This window comes from Camellia sinensis, chromosome 1 (assembly GCF_055761805.1).
Source record: "Camellia sinensis isolate YWXY chromosome 1, ASM5576180v1, whole genome shotgun sequence".
Lineage (NCBI taxonomy): Eukaryota > Viridiplantae > Streptophyta > Magnoliopsida > Ericales > Theaceae > Camellia > Camellia sinensis.
This window is the reverse complement of record NC_138961.1, coordinates 130,815,138-130,841,826: the sequence shown is the minus strand read 5'-3', so window position 1 is coordinate 130,841,826 and position 26,689 is coordinate 130,815,138. Positions and strand designations below refer to the sequence as shown.

Genomic DNA, 26,689 nt, shown 5'->3' with positions numbered 1-26,689 from the left:
TATTATTATTATTATTATTTTGTAGATATGGTGCATCTCTCCCTCTCTCTACCTCATATGTATGTGTATCTATAGATCTATGAAGAAAATAATGATTAGTTCTCAATTTTCTTTGAAAAGCAGGGTTGGTTTTCTGTTTTTGGTAGTTTTGGTTCTAGATCTGAACACGACTTCATTACTTTTCTAAGGTTTGTTTTGTGTTCTTACTCTTGTTTTTTTACATCGATTACCGATTCGAATTTAGACTTAACAAAGTTCTACTTCTCTCAAAGATCACTGCTTGATCTTTCTACTAATTTTAAGTCGCTCTCATTTCAAATTGATCTTATCGTTTCATCGTCTTGTCTGATTCAGATGGCTTCGACGATGCTCTCTTGCCTCTATATCTACCTCAACTTCAGCAAGATAATCGCAAGGTACCATTAACATCAATCCACTGGTTAATTTTTAAAAAATTTCAATTTTGTACGGTTTTCTTTTCATTTTTCCTATGTTAGATGCTAAAAATGAAGTATAAAAAAAGAATTCTATGAATTTACGCTTGTATTAGCTTTACTTCAGTGGAGTCCTTCTGTTTTATTGGATCACAATTGTGAAGCTTATCTAAAAAATTTAAGCATCACTTCTTTTTTTTTCTTTCCTCGGCAACTAAACTAGAACATTAAGGCTATATGTTTGGGAACAGGCTAAATTAGCCAAAAAGATAATCCACTCTCTCTAATTTTTTTGCACATCTTTCCATAAAAAATTAGGAAAAAAAAAGTCAATTTCCAAACGAATCCTAGGATGTATAGTAAATCATGGCATTCTATTTGAACAGACAAAATTGAAGCTGGAAGGCTTTGATCATGCTACTTTCTTGAAGAAGAAAAGCAATCTCTTCACCAAGACCAAGGTAATTATGGACTCTTTCAGTTGATATAAGTTTAATTTAGTATAAATTTAGTAACTTCAACCTTTCATTACATCTTAGCAGAGTGAAAATTGCTTAATAAATCCAATTAAATTTATGTGTATGTTTCAAAAGCAAGGACCATTGATCTCCATTGTGTTTTCCAATTTACCACCACTTTACCTCGACCACAAACCAAACAAATTATTGTTTCAGAGTAATTTCTTTGTTTCCTTTAGTCACAAATTGAAAAAAGTCTTTGAAGTTGCATGGCTTCTAATTTTTTATTATCCTTGTAATAATTTTGAGAGATAAGTTCTTCTTTGTCAGATATGTATTTAGATTTTCATCAAGTTTCATTTCTTGTGGATTGCAGATTGAGATGGAGGTACTTGTAAAGTGTAGAGGAGATCCCCGTTGAAGAAAATAAAGTTTCATAAAATGCTTATTGTTGAACTCTTGCCCGTAAAATTACACCATCAACCTATGCACCACAAGCGCTTGCACGGCTGGTACAATCAAACCTCTACTCCTTCACATCTTACATATACATATATTCATATATCTACATGACTTTCTGTGCTTGCCTTTTAACCATTATTATTGATATTCAATTTAATCATCGGAATAATCTACATGTTGTGTTCTGCGTGAATGTTTAGTTTTGCTTATAATTTCTAGCTTTATATAGCACCCCAAAAAAATATATGTTTGTTTGATTTAATGTCTAGTAGTAGTGGTTCCTTGTGCGATATATTACTCAGTTTTTTCTTTTTCCAATATTTTATCAACTTCAAGTTTGAATTCTTCTCATTTCATTGCCATCAAGGTCTTCACGGAGGTCTTATTTGATGTACTGCCTTATATCCATCATCCAACTGAATGATTTTTCAATTCTTTTACTGGCAACCATGATTCACTACAGGAAAAATGAGATATGGTGGCATTTTTTTAACGACGTTTTTTTGAACGTCACTTTTATTAATTTTTAACAGCGTTTTATAAACGCCACCTATTCTTTAAAATAAAACTACACTGTTTTATAATAGGAGTCGCTTTTAAACGCCTCCAAATCCGTTGGCCTCACGCGCCTCCTCTCTTCCTCTTTGTTGAAACCCTTATTTTGAATCTGAGATGTAATACGCACGCATCTCTCTCTCTTTCTCTCAACCCTCTCATTCTCACACCTTCAAATCTCGCCTCTCTCCTGCTCACCCCCAATTGCTTCTAAACCCTCAAGAGCGATTTTCTTTGAGATTCAGATTCATGCAGGTTCATTTTGAGATTCAGAGCGATTTCGATTTTGAAGATCTCTCTCTCGATTTCAAAGCTCCACCGCCTCTCTCTCTCTCTCTAGATCTGGCCGGTAATCATAGTTTTATGAGAGAAGAGGGAGGACAGGGACTGGGAGCTTGCGAAGAGAGAGGCAGTGCTTGATTTCTCAGAGATTCAGATCGGTCTCAGAGATTTCATCTCTGAGCGATTTCGATTTTGAAGTTCTCTCTCTCGATTTCGAGGCTCCACCATAACCACCATCTGCACCAGCTAGGTATTGATTTCTGTCTCTCTTTCTCTCATGCTCTTCCTTCCCGTCTCTCTCGATTTGGTTTTTGAAATTACAAACAAGTTTAATCAGGATTTGCTGGCCTTGTGTGAAAGTGACCGGAAGAAGGAGCTTTTGCTGCTACTACAGATCATTGACATAAAGATTATTTCTCTAGGTCATCTACCAAATATTTTCAGATCCTTGGGGAGGCTTTTATTGGAGTCTTTTGTGAAGAAATTTATTTTGGAATTAAAAAGTTGTGGTATGTCCATGATTCTTTCATTTTTATGATTTATAAATATAGCAAAGATCGAGTGCTCATTTTCTCGATTATGAGTCCAGAAATTTGTCTGTCTCTGATTTTGCAGCAGTTCTATTTATACTTGGGTTCAGATTTTGAAGCGAATTGGCATCCTTAATGGAAGTATTAGTACCTTTTGTGTGTTCTGTAACAATTGGGTTGAGGAAAAATGGACCATGTTCTGTTGCTCTACCCGTTGAGTTGGTGTGTTTGGTCGAATATTTTAATTGGTGGCGAATCCAATGGGTCATGCCGGGTTCGGTGATAGAGTTGTTGCATTGGTGGGATGGGGTTTCTTTCAGAAAGATAGAAAAACAAATTTGGAAAGTAATCCCCATGGCAATTTTGCTGCTCAAAAATAAATAAATAAAAATTGCCAACAGGGTGAAGCTTAACCTCAAGGGAGTTTTGTATTCTGTCAATGATTTTCTATATAACTTGCAGCATATTTGGTCATGTTATTAGACTTGTGGTTAGGATTGTTGTTAGATATTGGCTATGTTGTTTCTTGTTGGTTTTGCTTGGGCCTTCTCTATTGACATTATAAAGGGTTGTTTGTTTAATTTCTATTAGGGGTATTCAAAATAGCCTGAGAACTGAAGAATCGAAGAATCGAATTAAACCGGTCTCTTTGGGTTAGCTTGATTTGGTTCTTTTAGTCCATTGGTTTGGTTCCGGATCTTCAATTTGTCAAACCGATAGGATTGAGTTGTTTCTTAATTTAGACCTTATTTAAACCTAATCAACTTGAGAATCAAACCTATATATGCATATATAATTTTTTTTTCTTTTTTTAATATTGACGTGCCTTTATATTACCATGGTTTTGTATGTGACTTCAAAATCCTCTTTCATGAAGCTTGTGCAATTGAACAAATTTTGAATTATTGGTCCAAGAGTGATAGATTCTGCTTCATGTTAAATGATTTAGCCTACTAACAAGGTAAATGATTTAGTGTAGAGAATAAGAGAAATTATGAGCCTGCTTCTGTTCCTTTTAACCCACAATCAAAACAATGTGTAATGAGGTTGGCCGGTTCTTTATCAAGCAGTGAAATATGAAATTGTTCCCCATACAATAGTTTTTTCAATGCTGATAATCTAAGTGTTAAGATATAATTTCTTACAAGCATGCGCAGTTAACATAGACTTTGTAAGACCATATTTTAAATTTGCATACACTTGATAAACACACACTAATCAATATTATATGATAAATTTATTTTTATTAAACTTTATGTTTGGGTGGTTTCAGGGGCTAGACAATATAACTGCTTGAAGTCTCGTGCACAAAATAGAAAAGCAATATATGAATGCTAGGTGTACACACACTAATCAATTATTCTATTGTCTATTCTATCTATCTAGGTAATTATTCTACTGTCCTTTTCTTTTCTTCTCTTTCTTCCTTCCCCAAAACCCCTCTCCAGGTGTGTGGGAGAGAAGAAATAAAATTTACTTTTTGGAAGTTAAAATCTTGTTAAAACAGGTGTTTAATTGTGTTTTTTGCTTGTATTTCACAGGTATTCGTATTTTGGTGAACTCAAATTCCTATTTTGGCTCAAATAGAGGGGCATCCAATTTTTGTGACTCCTTAATGTCATTAGTGTCTGTATTCTATCTATTATAATCCGAATAGTCTAACGTGCCAACTTATGATTAGCAAAGTAGAATCGGTAAGGTGGTTTTTATTTACACTTGCTTTAAACTCTGTTTCCTTGAATAAAATTTTTTATTTTTTTTATTTTTATGTATGTTTATATTCTGAATGAATGTAAGAAACTTACTTTTAAAAACCGTTAATTAATTATGTTTATATTTAAAAATGTTTGGTTTTTCACTTCCTGTCATTGAGGAGTTGGTGGAAAAAATTCATCAGATTGAGGAGTTGCCACTGCAAGAATTTCATGGCCACACTAGTGATGTCTTGGATCTGGCATGGTCCAAATCTAATGTAAGTTATTGCTTGCTTGCAAAATACCTTTAAAATTTTCCCATTTGTTTAAAAAAACATAATAATGTTTTTGAGGTCAAAATGTAATACATTAATATGGGCAAGGCCCAAGTATGTATACTATATCTGAAGTACACAAATAAATTAACTACTGTCATACTTTTGCAGCGTACAAGATATACCAGTATGTAACCATTAAAGAGGGTACAGTGATCAAAGCTTTGGTTCTTAAGTGGTTAAAACACAGGTTTAAATAAAGCATGAGGACAGACACTTTGTGCAAGTTAAGGCCGAAATTTTCTTTGTAACCTCCGCTATGCCAACCTTTACTAATAGAATGACCATTTATTTAAAATACTGATAAGATTGCCTCTCCAAACACTATATGCGCTTTTGAAGCAGCTCATTGGAATGAAAAAATATTGACATCCTTGATAGCACCATTGTTGCAGCAAATAACTCATGTTTTATGTATACTTTATTTGTATATTAATACTTTGAGTTGGAATCTCAAGGATACAAGTTTTCTTCTAACATAACCCCCTGAAGAATTTAGATGGTGGGGAACTATAAGCTTGGTGATCTTGACCTGCAAATATGTCCGATGAATCTGTTCTGGATGCTATACTCAGTTTACAAGTATCCACTTTTCCATGCTAACTCCGGTTTACTTTCGGTAATTTAATTTACATGAGTTTATTAGTTCAAGTGTGTCCGTTTGCAATCAAGAGGAAGTTAGTGAGAGATAGAATCCACATCTACATTTTGCTTTTGTAGTTTGAATTTCACCTCTATACTTGTACAGTTGTATTGCATAAGAAAATAATAGATAAACATCCAAGGCTGGTTAACCTGCATCTCCAGATGCATAAAAATTGTGCTCATCACTTTTATGCAGAACATCTCATACAATTTAATGACCCTAGACACATACCCAATATAAATAAATAAATAAAATGGATCATGAGCCACTTGCATGAACCTTATTGAAAACCCGAGGTATGTCATGAAAAATAGCCACGGCATATCATATAGTTCTATTTCTTGATTCATACTCATGTCTGGAAAATAGTTTGTTTAGTACTAGCTGTCGCATAGAGTGATTAGCCTCACAATCATTTCTGCTTAGTTATGCTTAACATTTCTGACATCTTTCACTTTCAGAACAAAACATGGAACTCCTTATTCACCTAATTTGAATTCCAAGTCATGTCAAAAGCTTTCATGTGGTCTTCAATTTTATTTCTTTTTAGTTGACTGATTGTCTTTGTCTGCAGTATAAAATTTAACATAATTTGTCTTTCATGTGTCTTCTTTTGCTTGCAGATATTTGGTGGTCTAGTCAATGCTGGGAACCCAAAATTAGAAGGAATAGATCTTTCTGATAATGAGTATCCTATGCCATTAAGTTAAGAGTATTTTAATACACCTTCTGGGACATGTGTTATTCAATCCATAGTTGTTTTTGATAGAATATTAATGATTTACCTACATTTACCAAAGACCTACATCTCCAAGAGCTGACATTGTTATTTTCCTGTTCATTGCACTTTCTAAGGTGTTGTGTATGAGTTAAATTTTAGTTTTGTGACTCAGTTTTCTTGACAAAGGAAGCTACCTACTTTTCAATTTCAATGACTACCCAAATGGAATGGTGACACTTTTAAATTTACTAATAATGGGAAACTGGCAAGCCTGGATGCAGGTAACACTAATCTGTCACGATCATCTATATCTTCTCTTCATTCATACTGCTCTGTGCATGACTGAAGAATATGTCAACTTGTCTTTGCAGTTCACTTGTGATTTATGTTTACCTAGTTAACTAGTGAAAATTATGCCCTTTGTGGCTTGTTCTTATTTGTTCCATATCCTTGTTAGCAACCAAAGGTTTTGGTGCCTTGTTTATCTTGAGCTAACAATTAATCAGGATGGCGCACCTTGCAGAATATACAAAATTGTGTTTCTTACAGGACTAAATAGCGTTGGAGATGCTCAATGTGATTGACTTTGTACTTTTCTTTAGATAACAGAAAACAAAGTTTGGCTTGAGTTGCTTGCCTAATGGATTACTTGTGTCAATAGATATGTCTAGAACAACTACCTAGTCTAACGATGAAATAGAAAAGCAAAAATATTGCTGATACCGTAAATAAAACATGGTGGAAGCCAAGCTAATTTGGTGTTACACTGTTACTTTTCTATAAAAGATCAAATTAAATTCTCTGAAGCCTGCTTCTAATGCCTCTCTTTGACTAAAAATTGAGTAGACTCCTTTTGACAGCTTGACTTGCTTTGACTATGTTGGGCTGGAAATCCTACCCATCTCATCATAAGAAAGGTGTGGTAAAAATCTTTTGTGCTCATCTCATCAGGTGGTTCTCTAGATGGATTTGAATGGAACTTCTTTATTCCGTGTTAACAATTATATTATAATTCATTTTCTGTAGCTTTGAATGAAGATGTGCAATTATTTGACACCTTTAACAAGTTATCATGATGTATCAGCAGATATCTTACAATATTCCAGATATGCCAAGAAATGATATTGCAAAAATCCGAAGCTCTCAGTTTTATTTGGATACCAGATTGGCCAAAAAATTGTTATGGATTCATTTGATGTTGTTTAATTCATGTGATGCCTAGTGGAATGCATGATATATTTTGATTTTGAGATGCGCAACTTTCACCACCTATGGCCTTTCTCTTCACAATATTGCCCACTGTAGTCTGTAAATGTGCTGCTTGAATATATGGAAAACATTGTTTTGTTCTACTGGTATGTGCAGAGAGATCTGAGCAGCTGGACTGGGATACACGGCTAAATATCATCATGGGAGCTGCAAAAGGGCTGGCATACTTGCACCATGATTGTTCCCCACGAATTATATATCGTGACATAAAGTCAAGTAACATTTTGCTTGATGGGAATTTTGAGGCTTGAGTATCTGACTTTGGATTAGCCAAATTATTAGAAGATGAGGAATCTCACATTACAACTATTGTAGCTGGAACATTTGGGTATCTGGCTCCAGGTAAGGCAATTTAAATTATAGCTGACACTCAAATGCTCAAAACTTTATTATTGAGATTGTTAGTGGGGAATACTACTCTTGATGTTGGTTTCACTAAGACTGATGTGGGGCAGTCTGATAGGTGGGTTTGAGGTTACCCTGCCTAATTACATAATAAAATTGGGAAAGCAAACTAGATGACATGAGGATAAAATAGGACTCAAATAAAACCAAAATTCAACCATACGAGGTCCTAACTGGATATCCTGACTTGATATCAATAAATTTTCAAATTTTGCTGCTTCTTTAAATTCACTTTTTTTTTTTTAATGGTCTGCATCAAAGTTGTCAGGAAGATGCATTAGTTACGATTTTGAGAAAGAAAAGAATAATGTGGGTGCCTTCTGGGTTTAAGATATTGAACAATGTTACCCCGTATGATAAAATCTATTGTTTCAGTTTTTGACTTTCAATTGAACTTGAGAAGCAGCAGGCATGTGGAGCACTGGCCCAAGTTTTTTCTATTTTGTAACGTTGTAGTATAGCTACTATGATTTTGGTATAAGCATTCAAAGTAGTCTATTCTGAATTGAGTGTATTACTTCACTGGCAGAATGAATGCAAAGCGGTAGAGCAACAGAAAAGACTGATGTTTATAGTTTTGAGGTTCTGGTTCTTGAAGTAGTGAGTGGAAAGCGACCCACTGATGCAGCATTTATTGAGAAGGGCTTCAACATTGTTGGCTGGGTACTTCTCTTCCCTACATGTGTTTACACTGCTTTCATTCAAATATGTATGACATGATTGTGGAGCTCACAAGGCGAATTAAGCTTCTTATTTTCCTTGATTAATGATTTCATATGAATCTTCAGAAGATCAGAGGTTCCAGCCTCCAGATCACCAATCTCTTGTTTTGAAGGAAAAAAAAATAGTATTCCAGAGATGATGTTAATTTAATAGATAATAGTGAGTTCACTTGGTACAGTTTATAGCACCTTGACATGACTGACTTTAAATGTCAGGACAATCACCAAAGATCATCTTCAAAAGTATATATCGACACACACATCCAGAATGGTAGGTGGTGTCATAAAGTTATGAGCATCTTGTCTGTTCATAATTTATTGCTAGTTCTATTTAGTTGTTAACATGTTGGCTTCACCTTCATTCATCTATCAATTATTCAATGCCGTCAATTTACTTTCTTGAAGTCCTGAACATTGGGTGTTCTACCTGGAGCTACTATTCTAGGTAATTGTTGCTTCTGTAGCTGTGAAGCATGAGGACCTTGTTGAGCAAGTGAAGAAGTTGTTTACCAAATTGTCATCGGATCCAACCACAACTTCTGAATTAGTTGCCAAAGGGCCAGCAATTTTTTCAGGATTTTTTGTGTTAAAATCCTTCGGTTTTTTATTTATCTTATTTTTTCTTTTTTTTCCTCGGATCTGACAGTGGGTGTTTTGGTTCATTTCTTATTTTTTGTATTAAATGGGGGAGTGGTGAGAGAGAGAGGAGGGTAATGTTATTTTGTGGCTTTGTATATAAGGTAGTAATTTTTTGATTAAGAATTGTGAATTCAATTTTTGAATATGTTATTTTGTGGGAAAATTAATGCTATATTTGTTATTTTGTGGGAAAATTAATGTTATATTAAATTGAATGGGAAAGTGAATTAATGCTATATTTGTTATTTGAATGGGAGTTATTATTTCATATTAGTGTTATTTAGTTTTATTATTGGTGTTCTTTTAGTTTAATCACATAAAATTAGCACAATTTCAAAACCAAAAAAAAAAAAGAAAGATAAGATGGCGTTTTTAAAATGTCATTATAACGGTTGGAATTTTTAAAATTAAAAAAAAAATCTATAAAGGCGTTTTAAAAACGTCGCTAAAATCATCGTGACGTCACAGTACTGTTAGGGCAGGACATTTGGCGGCGTTTTTAAAAACGCCGCCTATACTAATACAGCGACGTTTTCCAAACGCCATAAAGTTATAGCGACGGCCGCGTCGTCGACGTTTGGTACAAAACGTCACAAAAAGAATTAGAGACGTTTTTGGTACTTATAGCGGCGTTTTTTAAACGCCGCTAAAAGCCTAATTTCCAGCAGTGATTAGATTGTGGTATCCTTTCATTCTTTCATATTCTTTACATTCAATTAGGATTTTTTTTTTTTTTGGCAGTTGACTGGTAAGATCCAGTAAATGATGAATGCAGATGAGTGTAATCAGGTAGAGAATGAAGTTAATGCCCCCTTTTCTTAGCATATATATATATATATATATATATATATTAATCCCATGTATTTGTTTGTCATCTTGGTACTTTGATTAGAAACACAATTTGTATTAGTCGTAGTTGTTTCATAAACAGTCATCAATCAAAGCTGTATGAATAAAAAGCAGGAACAAACTCCTCAACGTCATCCTTACACAGGTATTATTTAATTGTAGTTATTTAAAATATTTATGCTTTACATATTCTTTAAAGGTAATTTTGGTGATAGATTAAATTATGTTTATGTGGCTATTATGTTTGAAAAGAGGTAATTAAAAAAATAAAAAATATATATCATTTTGAAGTTAATTTTAACTGTATGGACATCAAACACTCACTGCAATATGTGGATTAAGTTTTTATTGTAATTGAATGGTTTAGAAGCATTATATATATATATATATATATATATCTTTTTTGATTGATGGATACTTGTACTAAAGTATGTTTTTTATGGTTTTACAGGGTAGTTATGGTGCTAATTAGTTGAAACATAGTTGTTAACCTCCCAATATTTTGAAAGCCTCAAACCATTTTTCACTCCCATACATCTAATACCAATACAAAATTCAATATGGTCATATAGTTCAACAATCCAAAATTGAGAATCAGAAATCCACAATCCGAAATTTCAACCAAACCCATTCACGAAATCAGAAAAAGCCCTAACAAATTGTTTACGACATCAACAGAAAATGAAAGAAAAAAAAAAACATATACAAACCCTACAGAAATCGTTAGACACGGGCATGGGAGAGACGGCGAGAAAGAGATACAAACACATAGACCCAGATCAACAGAGAGGGAGAGAGGCGCGAGACAAATACCTGTAATCAGCGGTGGGGCCGATTTGCAGTGGTCGTGGTGGCGACTGCCAGTGGCCAGCGATGGTGATGATCAGCGGTGGTGAGCGATGGTAAGGTTAGGTATCGACTGCTCTGTATGTTGGTGTGTGAGTCAAAACAGAACAAAAATGTGTGTCTGTGTAATATATACTGCGCGCCAATATTAATGAGTTTCCCTCTAAAAAAATTTCGAAGCTTTAGCAACTAAATCATTATTTGTCGCCAAATATCCTTAATAGCGACTAAAAATTGGTTGCCAAAAGAATCCTATTTGGCTACTAATTTCAAATTTTTGTCAGCAATGGTTAATATACAACGACTAATTTAGCTTTGGTCACCAAAAATTCATCAAAATACACCCATTTTTTGGCGACAAAATTTTTTTGTTGCAGAAATGTTATTATACGGCGACTAAATGAAATTTTGGTCGCTTAAAATGGTTGTAAACAGCGACTTAAACTCAGTTTAGTCGCCAATAAGACTATATGGCGACTAAAATAATTTAGTAGCTAAAAAGATTAAACAAATGTCGACTAAATCAGGTTTTTAGTCGCCCAATACGATGTTTTTGTCGACTAAAATTGTTTTGGTCGTCAATTTTAGTCGCCTAATGTACAGTTTGTTGCAGTGTAACCAATCTCTTGAACAATTCTTCTCAGTGCCATCCTTGGTTTTTTGTTTTTTTCTAATTTTTGCTTTGATCACATTAGAGGCTATTTATCTTATTTGCCATCTTTGAGTTTTATTTATTTATTTATTTACTTTTTGTAAAAGTTTGCTTTCTATACTCATTATGGTTTGGGAATTGTTTGATGCGTGGATGTCAATTTTTTTTATTTTATTTTTTTCAAATTGACTTATAGTGTTGATAATATATAGTAGAGAAAGTAATTTGACTTTTAGCTACCAAATATAATTGTTGTTAAAATTGTCATTATTTTGTTTTTTGTGACCTAATTAGGACATTTTGTAACGAAGTATCAGCAACCAAATGTTTAGTTCTACAAATCAAACATTTTGTGACCATACAAATTTCGTCGCTAATTGCTATTTTTAGTGATACTTTTGAAAATTCGTCACTAAAAGTCAATTTTGACTTTTCTGAACGTACTTTTAGTAACGTTTTTGGTGCCAAATTTATTTTCGTCACAATAACATTTAGAAACCAAAATAATGGTTTTAGAAACCAAAATAATTGGTCGCGAATAGTCTTATATATTGTAGTGGGGTGATTTAGTGGCAATGAGATAAAAATAATAATTTATCATTCTTATCAAACAATTTCATTAATCATATTCTTATCTCTATAAAATATCAATTATTGGACCAAATATCAAATCCCACTCATGAGGTAGATAATTTCTAAGTTCTAAATTTTGACCCAAATGACTTGCCAGATTGGATTATGAGGGGAGCCCTGCTTGATTGTAGGCCTTGAGGCCATTATTTACTAATAAATTAAAATAATACTATGTGCACTAATTATTATTAATTAGTGTATTAATGAATGATATGATATAATTTTAGAGGTTTTGGGTATTTGTGATTTGTATAATGGGTGAGATTATAGTGTTGAAATAGCAATATCATAACATATATTGATACATTAATTAGTATACCAATTAATACGTATACCACCACCGTATAAATTATCTTCCTATAAAATAAAAAAAATAAAAAAACAACAGTAATACTTCTCAGGTGGATACAAACACTAAATCGACGGTTTTGTCAATTGGACATTAATAGTTGATCGCATGGGTCCATACATTGTCGTTGAGCATTTACATATGTGGGCTTCGGTTTTACAATCAGCCTACACATCAATTTTTATTTTTATTTTTATTTTTATAATAAATAAATAAATACATAAAACTGGTCCTTAAGTTACATGATGTTAATTAGTTGTTTAAGGGTTGATCCATTATACCGCCAAAAAGAGGCAACTTTGAAGTTACCCTTAAAAGAAAGGGGATGCCCTAAAAGCCTACTGAAATTAAGGATTGTTATTGCTTTTGCTTTTGTAGGTTTAAAGCAAATTAGATTGGAAAGCCAATTGATTTGTAGGTGAGAGAGTGAGAGTGTGTTGGCTCCTACCCAACAACTAACTAAAATTAGCGTGTTTGCTTCAGACAGAAAATATTAATTATTGTGCAGTGGAATTTAGGAAAGTGCTTTTCTTAATTTCCATACCATACACCCTGATATCAAAAAACATTTGAAAAAAAAATAAAAAATAAAAAATTCAGTTTGCAATCATACTTACCAACTTTAAAAGTTTTCTATACTTTTTTTTCTTTAAATTTTGTACCCCACACTGAGTTGGGTTGGTGAGAGCAATTGCTGACTCGTTAGTTAACCGCATAGTGGTGTTAAAAGTACCATTTTTCGAAATATGCAAAGTTGTTCATGATTTCATTATAATTGAATTGTCTCAGTTAACAATAATTTTATTCACTCACTTTAAAAATAAAAAATAAAAAAAGATTCTTCAAACAGTCATTTGAAAATAATTCTTTTTATTCCTAAATGGTATTTCTAAAATAAAGGTGTTTTTGCTTTTGGTTAAAAAGTTAAGGATTAAAAATAAAGTAATTATTTTAATATTTGTCAAACATGCATATTATTTTTAAAAAATTATTAAAAAAGTAATTGCAAAACCAACTCTTAAATTAATGGTCAACAAAACTTCCAATAGAGTTAGTTCAGTAACCAAAAATCGTGAAACTAATTAATAAGTTAGAGCATCTCCAATCACATCCTCTTCTTAAGAGGATGAAAATAATATTTTTTATTCAAAAAGTAAATATAGAGGAGGTCACTATTCATTTAAACTCCAACCACAAACCTTCATTTTCTTCATTCAAACTCCAATTAAAAAGTAATTTTTGTTCATTAATAAATATTTAATTTTAAAATTTTTGTAAAACATATTTAATATTATACTCATTTTAAAGGTATAATTTTATACTTTTTATTGATGTCATTTTTATAAAAATTAAATTTACGCATTAAAAGTTATTTCGAATATAATTAAGAAATATAGAATGAATAGTATTTTAGAGTCTCCTCTATTTTTTCATCCTCCCTCTATATTTGGAGGATCAATTCATCAGGATATAGAAGATGGGTTGGAGTTATTTTTAGGAGAGGATCCTCCATATTTGAAGATATAGAGGATGGATTGGAGATGCTCTTATAAATTCGACTCCTCTCTTCACTTTCAATATAAAAAAGAATAAAAACAAAACCAAAAATTGTAAAAAAAAAGAAGAAAGAATCAAACTCGAGTCAAGTGGACCAATTTTTGCATGGCAAATGAACGAAAATACAGGCCATTTGGTCCACTCCATTTATAGTGGGACACTTGTTCAATTGTGTTTTAAAATTAGATAAAAAATAAAAATTTATTACTATGTTAAGTAATAAGAATTAAATTAAGACACTACTTCCGTTCGCCTCAAGTGCACTAAATAATTTTTCAGACATGTTGGTGGACACAGAGAACAAGGAGACTTTTGTGAACAAGGACCACCCATCCCCACAGCTGGCATGTTCCTTGTTCTACCCTTTCAGAACATGGCGATTCCTGCCAAATTCTCATTTATAGCCGCAACAAACTACCACCGCATTGTGAAAAGACAAAATTACCCCTTAAATTCAATTGTATGTTTGATTTTGAGGGCGTTTAAAAAAATATATATGAGACTTTTTTTTCTTGGCAAAAATCAAAAGCTAACGACGGTCCACCAAAAACACATGTTGTCTTTGTCAAATTGTCCAGTTATAAATTGAGACTCTTTTCTTGGGAAAAAAAAAAAATAAATAAAAAATCAAAAGCTACCTTAGCAATAGTTCAATAATTTTTTTTGATATTTTACAGTTCAAAAAAATAGTTGGAATTACTAGATTGGATGTCTGCAAATTGTATCATTTTTTTAGTTAATTAATTATTTATTTATTTTGAGAAATAATTATAGATTTATTAAAAATTTAAAGTTTAATATTCTTCTGATTCTTTTTTTAAAAAACACACACTGAATTATATATATATATATATATTTATCAACACAAATAAAGGATCTCGTGATTACCTCGTTGTTAAGCTTCCCGCGTCCTGGATCGTGTTGAATTCACCCCATGTGAAGAAGGTGATGCTCTTCCATGGGAACACACCTTGGTCAACAATGGAAGGCCACCAACCATCTTGAAGAGTCAAGGATGGAGGCTGCCCAAAGGCTCTCCCACCTACTCCCTCACCTATAAATGGAGGTTGAGAGGAGAGGCCAAAGTGGAGTAAGTGAGGAAGAAAACCGTGAACCAAAGAGTGCGAGAGATGTGAGGCGGAGAGACCGTCTCCCTCGGTGTGAGCGAGGGAGACGGGTGAGTGGCTGAGTGAGGAGAGTGTGAGCTCCTCCTCTATTGTAATCTTTCTGTAATCTCCTCATTGGTATAGTGATAACCGGTTACTCTCCCGTGGACGTAGGCATTGGGCCGAACCACGTAAAATATTGTGTCTCCTTGTGTGTGGGTGTGTTTTTCTGCTTGCAATGATTTCTATAAGGTCTTGGGCGGGATCCCAGATCCCAACAAGTGGTATCAGAGCAGATTGAATGGCTTAGATCAAGCCAAAACAGATTGAATGGTTCAGATGGGCAGAATCTGGTGCGCCTGCGAAGCACCAGATTATTCCTCCGGTTCTGCTGACGTCAGCGGCTCAGTCAGCGGCTTGGTCAGCGGCTTGGTCAGCGGCTTGGTCAACTCGGCTTCGGCTCGGCTTGGCGCGCGCGTGCTGATGGCGCGTGTAGGGCACGCGCTGTTCCCTCAGTCGTCTTCCACCATGTCGCCCAGGAGACTGATGCCTATGCTCTCTGGATAAAGTTAGAAGGCATGTACCAGTCAAAGACTGCTCGGAACAAAGCCCTCCTGATGAGGAGACTTGTGAATTTGAAGTTGAAAGGCGGTATCTCTGTTGCTGAACATACCAGTGAGTTTCAAAATTTGGTGAACCAACTAACAACTGTCAAAATGGAGTTAGATGATGAGATGCAGGCCCTATTGCTGCTCAGTTCTTTGCCAGACAGTTGGGAGACATTGGTGGTGTCTCTCAGCAACTCTGCCCCAGAAGGGAAACTGACCATGAGCATGGTTACAGATGCCTTATTTAGTGAAGAGGCAAGAAAGAAAGAAATGGGTGGAGATCAATCCCATGCCCTCGTCACAGAAAATAAAAGCAGAGGCAGAGGCAGGGGAAGAAGCAAAAGTAGAGGACGCAGCAGAGGAAGATCTCAAGACAGAGGGAAATTCAAAGAAGGAACGAGCCGGCCAAGGTTCAAATGTTACCATTGTGGCCAGGAGGGTCACATAAAGAAGTATTGCTATGCCTTGAAGGGAGAACAACAACAAGGCAATAGACAGCCAAAGACCGAAGATGGGACCACTGCAGTTTCTGTCTCAGAGGATATTGCATTATTCTCTGTTGAAGAAGAAGAATGCCTCCATATGTCAGACAACGACACCGAGTGGGTGGTAGATACAGCAGCTTCCTACCACGCTACATCCCAGAAGGAGTTCTTCAGTACGTACCAAGCTGGAGATTTTGGTACAGTGAAAATGGGTAACTCCAGTTTTTCAAAAATTGTGGGAATTGGTGATGTTCATATCCAAACCAAAGTTGGGTGCACGATGGTGTTGAAAGATGTCAGGCATGTTCCCGATTTACGCCTGAATCTTATTTCAGGGATAGCCTTAGATCGACAAGGCTATGAGAACTACTTTGGCAAAGGCATATGGAAGTTGAAAAAGGGATCTCTCGTGGTAGCCAAAGGACAGGCAATTGGCACACTATACAAGACTCATGTGGAGGTGAATTCAAATAGTCTCAACGCAGCAGAAGATGAGACGTCACCAAATTTGTGGCACAAAAGGCTGGGTCACATGAGTGAGAAAGGGTTACAGATTTTGGCAAAGAGGTCACTTATTCCCTTTGCCAAAGATGCAAAATTAAATCCTTGTGACAACTGCTTGTTTGGGAAGCATCATAGAGTAGCTTTCCATTCATCATCCAGAAGACAATCAGAGTTGTTGAGCAGAGTATACTCTGATGTTTGCGGTCCCATTGAAGTGGAATCGTTGGGTGGTAGAAAATACTTTCTGACGTTCATTGATGATGCATCACGGAAGGTATGGGTTTATGTCTTAAAGACCAAAGCTGAGGTGTTCCAGCATTTTCAGTCATTCCATGCTATGGTGGAAAGGGAGACTGAAAAGAAGCTGAAATGTCTCCGAACAGACAATGGAGGCGAGTACACATCAAAGGAATTTAAAGCCTACTGTGCTACTCACGGCATCCGGCATGAGAAGACTGTTCCTGGAACCCCACAACACAATGGTATAGCCGAGAGAATGAACCGAACCATTGTGGAGAAGGTCAGATGTATGCTCAAAATGGCAAAGCTACCAAAGCCATTTTGGGGAGAAGCTGTTCGTGTTGCTTGCTATTTGATCAACAGATCGCCATCAGTTCCACTGAATTTTCAGATTCCAGAAGAAGTATGGTCTGGAAGGGAGATCTTTTACTCTCACTTGAGAGTGTTTGGGTGCAAAGCATTTGCACATGTATCCAAGGAGCACAGACAGAAGCTGGATGACAAAGCCACTCCATGCATCTTTATTGGCTATGGAGATGAAGAATTTGGATACAGATTGTGGGATCCGAAACACAAAAAGGTCATTCGAAGCCGAGATGTGGTGTTTCAAGAAGGCCAGACCTTTGAAGACTTTGGGCAACCAGCCAAACCCAAAGTTGATGATGTTTCAGAAATTATTCCAAACCCTGCACCATCACAGCATGCCACTGATGAAGAAGAGTTACCGCAGCATGCAGTCAATAATGTAGAGTTGCAGGATGGATTTCTAGAAGAAGAAGATCCAGAAGCAGAGGGTGTTGAGCAGGGAGAGCCACAACCCCCTCTACCAGAGACTGTTGGTCCACAGTTACGAAGATCAACAAGAGAATTTAAGCCGTCAACCAAATACCCTGCTTCTGAGTATATTTTGCTTACCGATGAGGGGGAGCCAGAAAGTTTTCAAGAAGCTCAAAATCATAAGGAGAAGAGTAGCTGGCAGCAATCTATGCAAGAAGAGATGCAATCCTTGCAGAAGAATCAGACTTATGATTTGGTGAAACTTCCCCAGGGTCGAAAAGCATTGCAGAACAAATGGGTGTTCAAGTTGAAGAAAGATGGCAGCGGAAAGCTAGTCAAGTATAAGGCTCGATTGGTTGTCAAAGGTTTTGGGCAGAAGAAAGGTATTGATTTTGATGAAATCTTCTCGCCAGTTGTGAAAATGACATCCATTCGAGTAGTTTTGGGACTAGCAGCTAGTTTGAATTTGGAACTTGAACAAATGGATGTGAAGACAGCATTTCTCCATGGTGATCTGAAGGAAGAAATTTACATGGAGCAACCAGAAGGTTTTGAAGTCAAAGGGAAAGAAAACTTAGTCTGCAGATTGAAGAAGAGTCTCTACGGCCTCAAACAAGCGCCGAGACAGTGGTACAAGAAGTTTGACTCATTCATGGTAGGTCATGAGTACAAGAGAACTGTTGCAGACCAGTGTGTTTATGTCAGGACATTTCCCGGTGGAAACTTTATCATACTTCTACTCTATGTTGATGACATGTTGATCGTTGGACAAGATGCCACAACAATCAGATCACTGAAGAAGGAGTTATTACAGTCCTTTGACATGAAGGACCTAGGCCCTGCACAGCAAATTTTGGGCATGAATATTGTGCGTGACAGGAAAGCCAAGAAGTTGTGGCTGTCACAGGAGAAGTACATTGAACGAGTAATTGAGAAGTTCAACATGAAAGATGCCAAGCCAGTCAGTACTCCGCTGGCTAATCATTTCAAGCTGAGCAAGAATTCTTGTCCCTCATCTACGAAGGAAAGACAAGAGATGGAGGCGATTCCCTACTCATCCGCTATAGGGAGTTTGATGTATGCAATGGTGTCCACTCGACCAGATATTGCTCATGCGGTTGGAGTTGTAAGCAGATTCCTTTCCAATCCAGGAAAAGAGCATTGGGAAGCAGTCAAGTGGATTCTGAGGTACCTCAAGGGTACAGCAAAAATGTGTTTGTGCTTTAGAGATGCTAAACCAGTCTTGGAAGGCTATACTGATTCAGATATGGCAGGCGATCTTGATGGTAGGAAATCTACATCAGGATTGCTGTTCACTTTCGCAGGGGGAGCTGTGTCTTGGCAGTCCAAGCTGCAAAAGTGTGTTGCTTTATCCACAACTGAGGCAGAGTATATTGCCGCAGCGGAAGCCGGGAAAGAAATGTTGTGGTTGAAACGGTTTCTCCAAGAATTGGGATTAAAGCAAGAAAAGTTCACGGTACATTGTGATAGTCAGAGTGCCATAGACCTGAGCAAGAATTCAATGTACCATTCTCGCACAAAGCACATTGATGTTCGGTATCATTGGATACGCGAAGTGATGGACAAGCAGTTATTGGAACTGACCAAGATTCACACAGATAAGAATCCAGCTGACATGCTTACAAAGGTGGTCTCGAGAGACAAACTCGAAATTTGCAGAGACATTGCCGGGATGGACTTCAAGTGAGAAGTCAGTCATGCATCTGGGTATGGAGGGGGAGAATTGTTGTTCCAACCCACATGCATGAAAAACATGGGAAGGCAACCAACCAAGTCAAGCTTGGCAGCCACCAACCATAGCAAAGGTCAAGAATGGAGGCTACCCAAGTCAAGAATGAAGGCTCTCCCACCTACTCCTTTTGTGTATAAATAGAGATGGGAGGGAGAGGATGAGAGATATCAGAAATTAGAGAGTAAAGAGCTGTGAGTTGAGTGAGTTTCATCTCCTCCTCTGTATTTTGTATTTTGCTCCATTTTAGTGAAAATTCTCATTTCTGTCCGTGGATGTAGGCATTGGGCCGAACCACGTAAATATTGTGTTCTCTATGTGTGTGAGATATTATTCTGGGTGTGTTTGATCCTAACAGATCGGGCTTTGCCCAACAATATTGATTAGGGGTGATAAATGAATTTAATAGCTCCAGTGACTCGTGTTTGGTTTGTTGAAAATTTGTTCAAGATAGGTTCGTTAAATAAACAAGTCAAATTTAAACAAATTTAAAACTCGTTAAGATTTTGAAATCAAACTTGAACAGTCAATTGTTTGTTTGCCTCAATTCAATAAGCCTAAAATAATATAAAATATCAAATTACTTAAACTTGGCTCGATAAAAATTCGTTTGAGATCGGTTTGAAAGTTTAACGAATCAAACTTAAGTAAGTTTTAAAGACTTATTAAAATTATCAAATCAAAACTTAAATAGTTAACTGTTCGACTCGTTCCATTGGTTTATCACTCCTATCTTGATCCATGATGTAGTGCACTATCTCCACCTATAGCTATAAAAGGCTATCTTTCGTTATTAATTTAAAAATTGGAAAATATATGGTATAGAGAGTTAATTGAATCCCAACATAATGTTTATTCACGGGGTTGAACTAGGAATTGTGTCTGGAAGACGAATACACATGCATAAAAAATACTAAGTTAGGTTTGATATATTATTAAAACATAATTTCTTATATAAGCATTGTAAAAGAAGTATTTAAATAATCTAACAAATAAATTTTTTTAATTTTGAAAGTTTTGACCTATTAGATGTGAGTCGGTTAAACTATTATTTTAAGATATTATATTAATTTAAATAATCTAATAAATAAAAAGTAAAATATGTTCAAGACTCCTAAAACATGACTCTTTACACTCATTAATGGCATCTTCAACCTATATGTCAAATCATACATGGCACATAAGCAATCAAATTTGATTCCAAATTTTTACTCCACCCCATTTGTCAAATACGACATGGATTGGGCAAAAGTTGAAAGCATTTTAGCTCATATAAAAAATAATTATAACACTTTTTTAGAAATAAAATAATTTTTAATTCATCTTTTAATAATAAAATAATAAAATTTGACTGGAGAGCTTAATATCAAATTAGCATATGTCAATTTCTTACCTTTAATTTAATTTGACATATATATTGAAGATGCTTTTACATGTTAATTGATTTGTTTAGAAATTAATCAATTAAAACACAACTACTGCTATATCATTGTAAATAAATTTAGTTTGAAATTTTAAGTTTTCTAACATTAGTCATAAAAAAAAGTGTACATACTATTTTATTTGTAAGATTAAAAAAATTAGTGATATATACCTCTTATATTAATAAAATTAGCTTGACAAAATTGATGCTATTATTTAAAACATTAAGTAATTAGAGATCATTTTTATTACACATTGCGAAATATTAATGAAATAAAAAATTAGTGAAGTAATTTTTATAAAATTAACAAATCAGCTCATTATATATTTTATAAATATTTATAAATATAAAATTAATAATAATAATAATAAATTAAAAGAAAAAAATCTGAAGGGGCCGTCCGGGCTCCTACACAATTCTGCCGTGGTTATTGAGGTTTAGGAGAAAAAAAAAAAAATTAACTTTACAAGTTCTTTAGGGAAAACTAATAATTAGAAAATCTTATATGTTTAATGAATAAATATTAAAAAAAGTAGTTTTTTCTTTAGTAATAAAATTTAGTTAAAGTTTCCTTTGTCTTTTTCTTTTTTCCAGCAAAATAAGTCATTGCTTAGTACTATTCTTTTTTTTTTTAAAACTAAAATAATTAAAAAGTGACTTATTTTAAGCCACCGACACAAATACATAAAGATTAACCTAAACCTCACTTTAAAAAAAAATAAAAACAAAAGGAAGCAGCACATACGTAAATCTCCACTAGGGACATCACATCATTGATAGAGAGTCAAATTATCATTAAGCTATTCTATATATATATATATATATATATATATATATATATATATATATATATATATAGAGAGAGAGAGAGAGAGAGAGTATTCTATATACATTTACATTTAGGGAACTAAATAAATAAAGAATAATGGCACACTCACATTTAATATTTGTAAATACACTTACAATGATGCGGTAAAAAAGTGAAATCTTATATAATTAAATAATAATATTAGAGATTATAAAAAAAATATTATAAAGATTCTTTATCTTTAAATTATACCTATAATAAAACACTACATACTAATTAAAAGATGAAAAATCTTCATAATATATTTCATAATATTTTTTTCATAATCTCTACCATTATTCATAATTAAATATATGACAAATCAAGAGTTAACATTTAGGGGTTGTTTGGGATGACCTAAATAAGTGCACTTTTTATCTTTTTACGAAAAGATGTGCAGAAAAGTAGGGAGATGATGTGATGGAAAAAAAATAAAAAGATAGATTATTTTGATGTTGCCAAACTTGACCTTATTATAAATAAAATTAAGAAAAGATTTATTAAGAATCTCAAAGATTTTCTATAAATAAATTAACCATCGACATTATTCGACTTCACTATCTATAAGTATTTCCAATTAAATCTGCCAAAGCAAGGCCCCAATGCCTATACTAATTGTGAGGATATATTTTCTGAGTACCAATACGTGGCAAGGTGACGCCGATGTGTCAGTCGAGGTGTCACGTATCCTGGTCATTATGCCGAGGTTATCTCCGAAGATATCGAAATCCGAGATAAATGGATAAGGGACAAGAGTCCTAGAATGAAGAGGAGACTTAGTCAAGATGAAGATAAAACTGTTAGAGAGTTTATCTTTATCTCTTGAGGAGTCCAAAGTAAGTACTGAATAGGAATCCATAGAAGTCAGGCTTCTAAATGGGATTTGGATGGAGGTAACTATAAAAAAAAGGCACCCCCGTGGGTCTAAAGTACGCAATTTATGCTTTGAGTAGTAAGTTTAGCACTTGATTATCTTTGAAAGATATACTGACTTGATCGTCGGAGTGCCCCCGGGTGGAAGAACTACCGCCGGAGCCTTCTTTTTCTGTTACAAGTTAGTTGAAGCCATCTATTCTGCAGGTGCTCTCTAACTGATTACTAAACGGGCAGTGTGATCAAAAAATCACTCACACAATTTGGCGTCGTCTAAGAGAACTTAGAAGAATAGATGACCAGTAATGGACAGAAGGAAAAGATTGGGGATGACACTCCTGCTGGGAGTGGCAGACCAATCGACCTTGATATTGAAGGAGACAACCACAATGCAGAAACCCGTGACCAGGGCCACGGAGAGAAAGACGCCGTCCAAGAGGGTGACACTTCAAAGAAGACAGACCAAAGCAAGTACTATAACGAAGATAACCTCCAGGTATGGAGGGATAGGTGCCTGCGGAGGGATGAAGAAGTAAAAGAATTGGCAAACAAGTTGGCAGACTTGCAGTCGGTTGTCAACTTCATGATGCAAAACAATGTCATGCAGCCACCGTACCCGCTGCACGACACGTCGATTCCAGCAACTAATACCCAGAAAGGAGGAAGGAAAACAATCCTCGAAGCCCCTCAGCACACCAGAAGCAGAAGGCACTCTCTCCGACCTTCCAGGGAAGTCGGACGAGAGGAGCCAAGATGAGAGGAGCCCCGAAGGACGTATCACACGAAGGACCTAGAGCCCAAAGAACATCAGCATGTTCAAGGGCAGGCGTTCTGCTTTGACACAACCCATGGTGAAAGATCAAAACGGGCCCACCACGGGGCCGAAAGTAGTGTGCCGAAAAGATTGAAGTCCAAAGATAACCGAGCTCCAGGGAGGTGTAAAGAAGACTTGAGAGATTACCTCAAAAGGAAGCAACAGAATGCTGAAGCCGAGGACACCATTCTCGGTGGAACTGGACAAATTTGAAACACCAAAGAGATTCAGTATGCCGAGGTTCCAAATATATGATGGTAAGTCAGATCCCAATTTTCACGTTGGACTATACCTGAATTCAATGGCATTATATAATGGGAACGAGCCGTTGTTCTGCAAAGTATTCCCCTCATCCTTCGGGGAGATTGCATCATATTGGTTCCATAAACTACCGAAGGAAAGCGTAAAGACTTGGGAAGGCCTGGCCGAGATGTTTGTCGCCAGGTTTGTGACGAACAAACTACAGCCCTTGAGGGTCGACACACTGATGGCTTTAAAAATCACAAAGGATGAAGGCCTTAGGGCCTACGTAAAAAGGTACTACGAGGTGTTCAATCGAATACCCGAATGTAACCAAGAGGTGGCGGTCGTGTCTTTCAAGAACGGCCTGAAAGATGACTGCCCACTACGGAAGTCTTTGGCAAAGACATTGCCAAATAGCATGGAAGAACTCATGGGGAGAATCGAAAAATGTGCCAGAGCCGAGGAGGATACGTCGGGAAACAAAGAGACAAAGCAGGAGAAAAGAAACGGCTCGCCGAAGCGAAGCTGAGGAAACAATGGATCGATCAAACAAGAAACGAAATTGAGGGCTAAACAGGCAGTGACGACTATGTTTCGAATCCCGGTCCACAAAGTCCTGGATTAAATACGAAACCAACCCTATTTCAGAGCACCAACAAGAATACTAGGGAAATTTATGGGAAGAAACATCGGTAGGCGTTGTGCTTACCACAATGAAGAAGGGCACCCAACTCAAGGTTGCAAAGCCCTAAAAGCACACTTAGAAGACTTGGTGAGGCAAGGCCATCTGAGGGACCTTGTCGATGAGGCCAGGACAAGGGAAGAACAGGCAAGATTGCCTCAAGCACCAGTAGCTCCTCCTTCCTCAGCACAACAACCACAGGCAGGAGGACCACGGGTGGTTAATGTAATTCACTCAAAGGTGAACGAAAACGACATACGAGGGGAGACCCAGAAGGTAAAACACCTACAGCACGTGAGCCAGGTCGGACATAAAAGACCTCGGCCTGAAGTATGCTAGGGACCGACGATAGTCTTTACTGAAGCCGACCTAGAGATGGTCCAACATCCACATAATGATGCCTTGGTAGTATCCCTCCAGGTTGGGAAGTGCCAAGTGAAACGCATCCTGATTGATCAAGGCAGCTCTTACGACATCATGTATGTTAGATGTTACAAGGACCTGGGCCTTCATCCTGATGACTTGGAGCAATCTAATGGCCCGATGGTCGGCTTCAATGGAACGCCGACCTGGCCACTGGGCGCAACAAGCTTGGAAGTACAAGCCGGCACTAAGAAGATCAAGACAGAATTCATGGTGATTGACACGCCCTCGCCATACAACATCATCTTGGGAAGGCCATGGTTGCATGCAATAGGGGCAGTTCCCTCAACGTTGCATCAACTACTACGGTTCCCAACAGAGCATGGGATTGAAGAAGTCAGAGGAGATCAACTGTAGGCAAAGAATTGCTCCATGGCAGCAATGAAATCCACCTGTAACATTCGAGAACCGGAGAAGGCAGAGATTGAAGATGAGGACATGAAGGTCCTAGAGGATGTCGGCAAGGAGCCAGCCACGAAGATTGAAGAAGCACTGAAGAAAGTCCTCGTCCAGGAGGATGATGAAGAACGTTTCTTTCTTGTCGGCTCGGGCTTAGCCGAAGAAGAAGAAAGAGAACTGGAAACTTTTCTGAAAGTAAACATAGAGGTGTTCGCTTGGACGCCTTATGAAATGCCTGGCATTGATCCCGAGGTCACATGCCACAAATTGAACGTTGACAGGACAGCCAAACCAGTAATACAACGAGCCAGAAGACCGACGTTGATACACGTCGAAGCAGTGGATGAGGAAGTAGACAGACTTCTGGAGGCCAGGGCCATCAGAGAAGTCAATTATCCGACATGGCTATCAAACACTGTGGTAGTAAAGAAAAAGAATGGTAAATAGAGGGTCTGCGTAGATTTTACAAGCCTGAACAGAGCTTGTCCCAAAGACAGATTTCCTCTACCCAAGATTGACCAGTTGGTAGACGCCACATCTGGACATGGAAGGATGAGCTTCCTAGATGCTTACAGGGGATACTACCAGATAGCCATGTATCCCCCAGATGAGGAGAAGACAACGTTTATCACCCCGAAAGGGCTGTATTGTTACAAGGTAATGCCTTTTAGGTTGAAAAACTCAGGAGCAACTTACCAAAGGTTGGTAACCAAGATGTTCAAACGCCTGATTGGCCAAACAGTGGAGGTCTACATCGATGACATGGTCGTGAAGACCAGGGAACCTAAGGGTCATCTTGCCGACCTAAAAGAGATCTTTGATATACTCAAAACATACCGGCTCCGACTCAACGCATCGAAGTGCGCGTTTGGAGTTGGATCAGGTAAGTTTTTGGGGTACCTGGTAACAAGAAAGGGCATTAAGGCTAGCCCAGATCAAATCAAGGCCATCCTAGAGCTAAAAAGCCCGACATCGGCAAAACAGGTTCAGATGCTTACTGGAAGGGCCGCAGCCCTAAACAGGTTCATAAGCCAAAACTCAGACAAATGTAAACCTTTCTTCAACCTGGTGAAGAAGGCCACGGACTTCCTATGGATTGAGGAATGTGTGGCCGCTTTGGCCGACCTAAAGAAATATCTGACCACGGCTCCAGTCCTCCCAACACCTGAACCTGGGAAAGAACTGTTTTTGTATTTAGTAGTTTCAGAACACGCAGTAAGTGCAGTGCTGATCCGAGAGGAAAAAGGGGAGCAAAAGGCTGTTTATTATGTAAGCAAAAGCTTGGCCGATGCAGAAACAAGGTACCTACCACTAGAGAAATTAATGCTGGCCTTAGTAATGGCTTCAAAGAAGCTAAACCATTACTTTCATGCGCACAAGATTATAGTGCTAACAGAGCACCCACTGAAGTCCTTGTTACAACAAGGAGACTTAACTGGAAGAATAGGAAGATGGGCAGTGGCCTTGGGCCAGTACG

At 36.5% G+C, this 26,689-nt stretch overlaps 1 protein-coding gene across 5 annotated transcripts; it reads left to right on the top strand.

The window, feature by feature from the left end:
• The first annotated feature begins 1,977 nt into the window (after window positions 1–1,977).
• Window positions 1,978–9,304, top strand: LOC114285646 (two pore calcium channel protein 1B-like). Of its 5 annotated transcripts, XM_082884306.1 has the most exons (10): window positions 1,978–2,441; window positions 2,529–2,700; window positions 3,995–4,107; window positions 4,263–5,369; window positions 6,020–6,084; window positions 6,308–6,398; window positions 7,483–7,728; window positions 8,321–8,454; window positions 8,730–8,784; window positions 8,959–9,304. In XM_082884306.1, the coding sequence occupies exons 4-7, from the start codon at window positions 5,250–5,252 to the stop codon at window positions 7,516–7,518; spliced, it is 312 nt and encodes a 103-aa protein (XP_082740432.1). In that variant the 5' UTR covers window positions 1,978–2,441; window positions 2,529–2,700; window positions 3,995–4,107; window positions 4,263–5,249; the 3' UTR covers window positions 7,519–7,728; window positions 8,321–8,454; window positions 8,730–8,784; window positions 8,959–9,304. The 5 variants fall into 5 exon arrangements, 4 of the variants coding, with proteins under 4 accessions (XP_082740432.1, XP_082740426.1, XP_082740439.1 ...); XM_082884300.1 differs by having other exon boundaries at window positions 8,730–9,304; XR_014338814.1 differs by lacking the exon at window positions 8,730–8,784 and having other exon boundaries at window positions 1,979–2,441.
• Window positions 9,305–26,689: the final 17,385 nt, after the last annotated feature.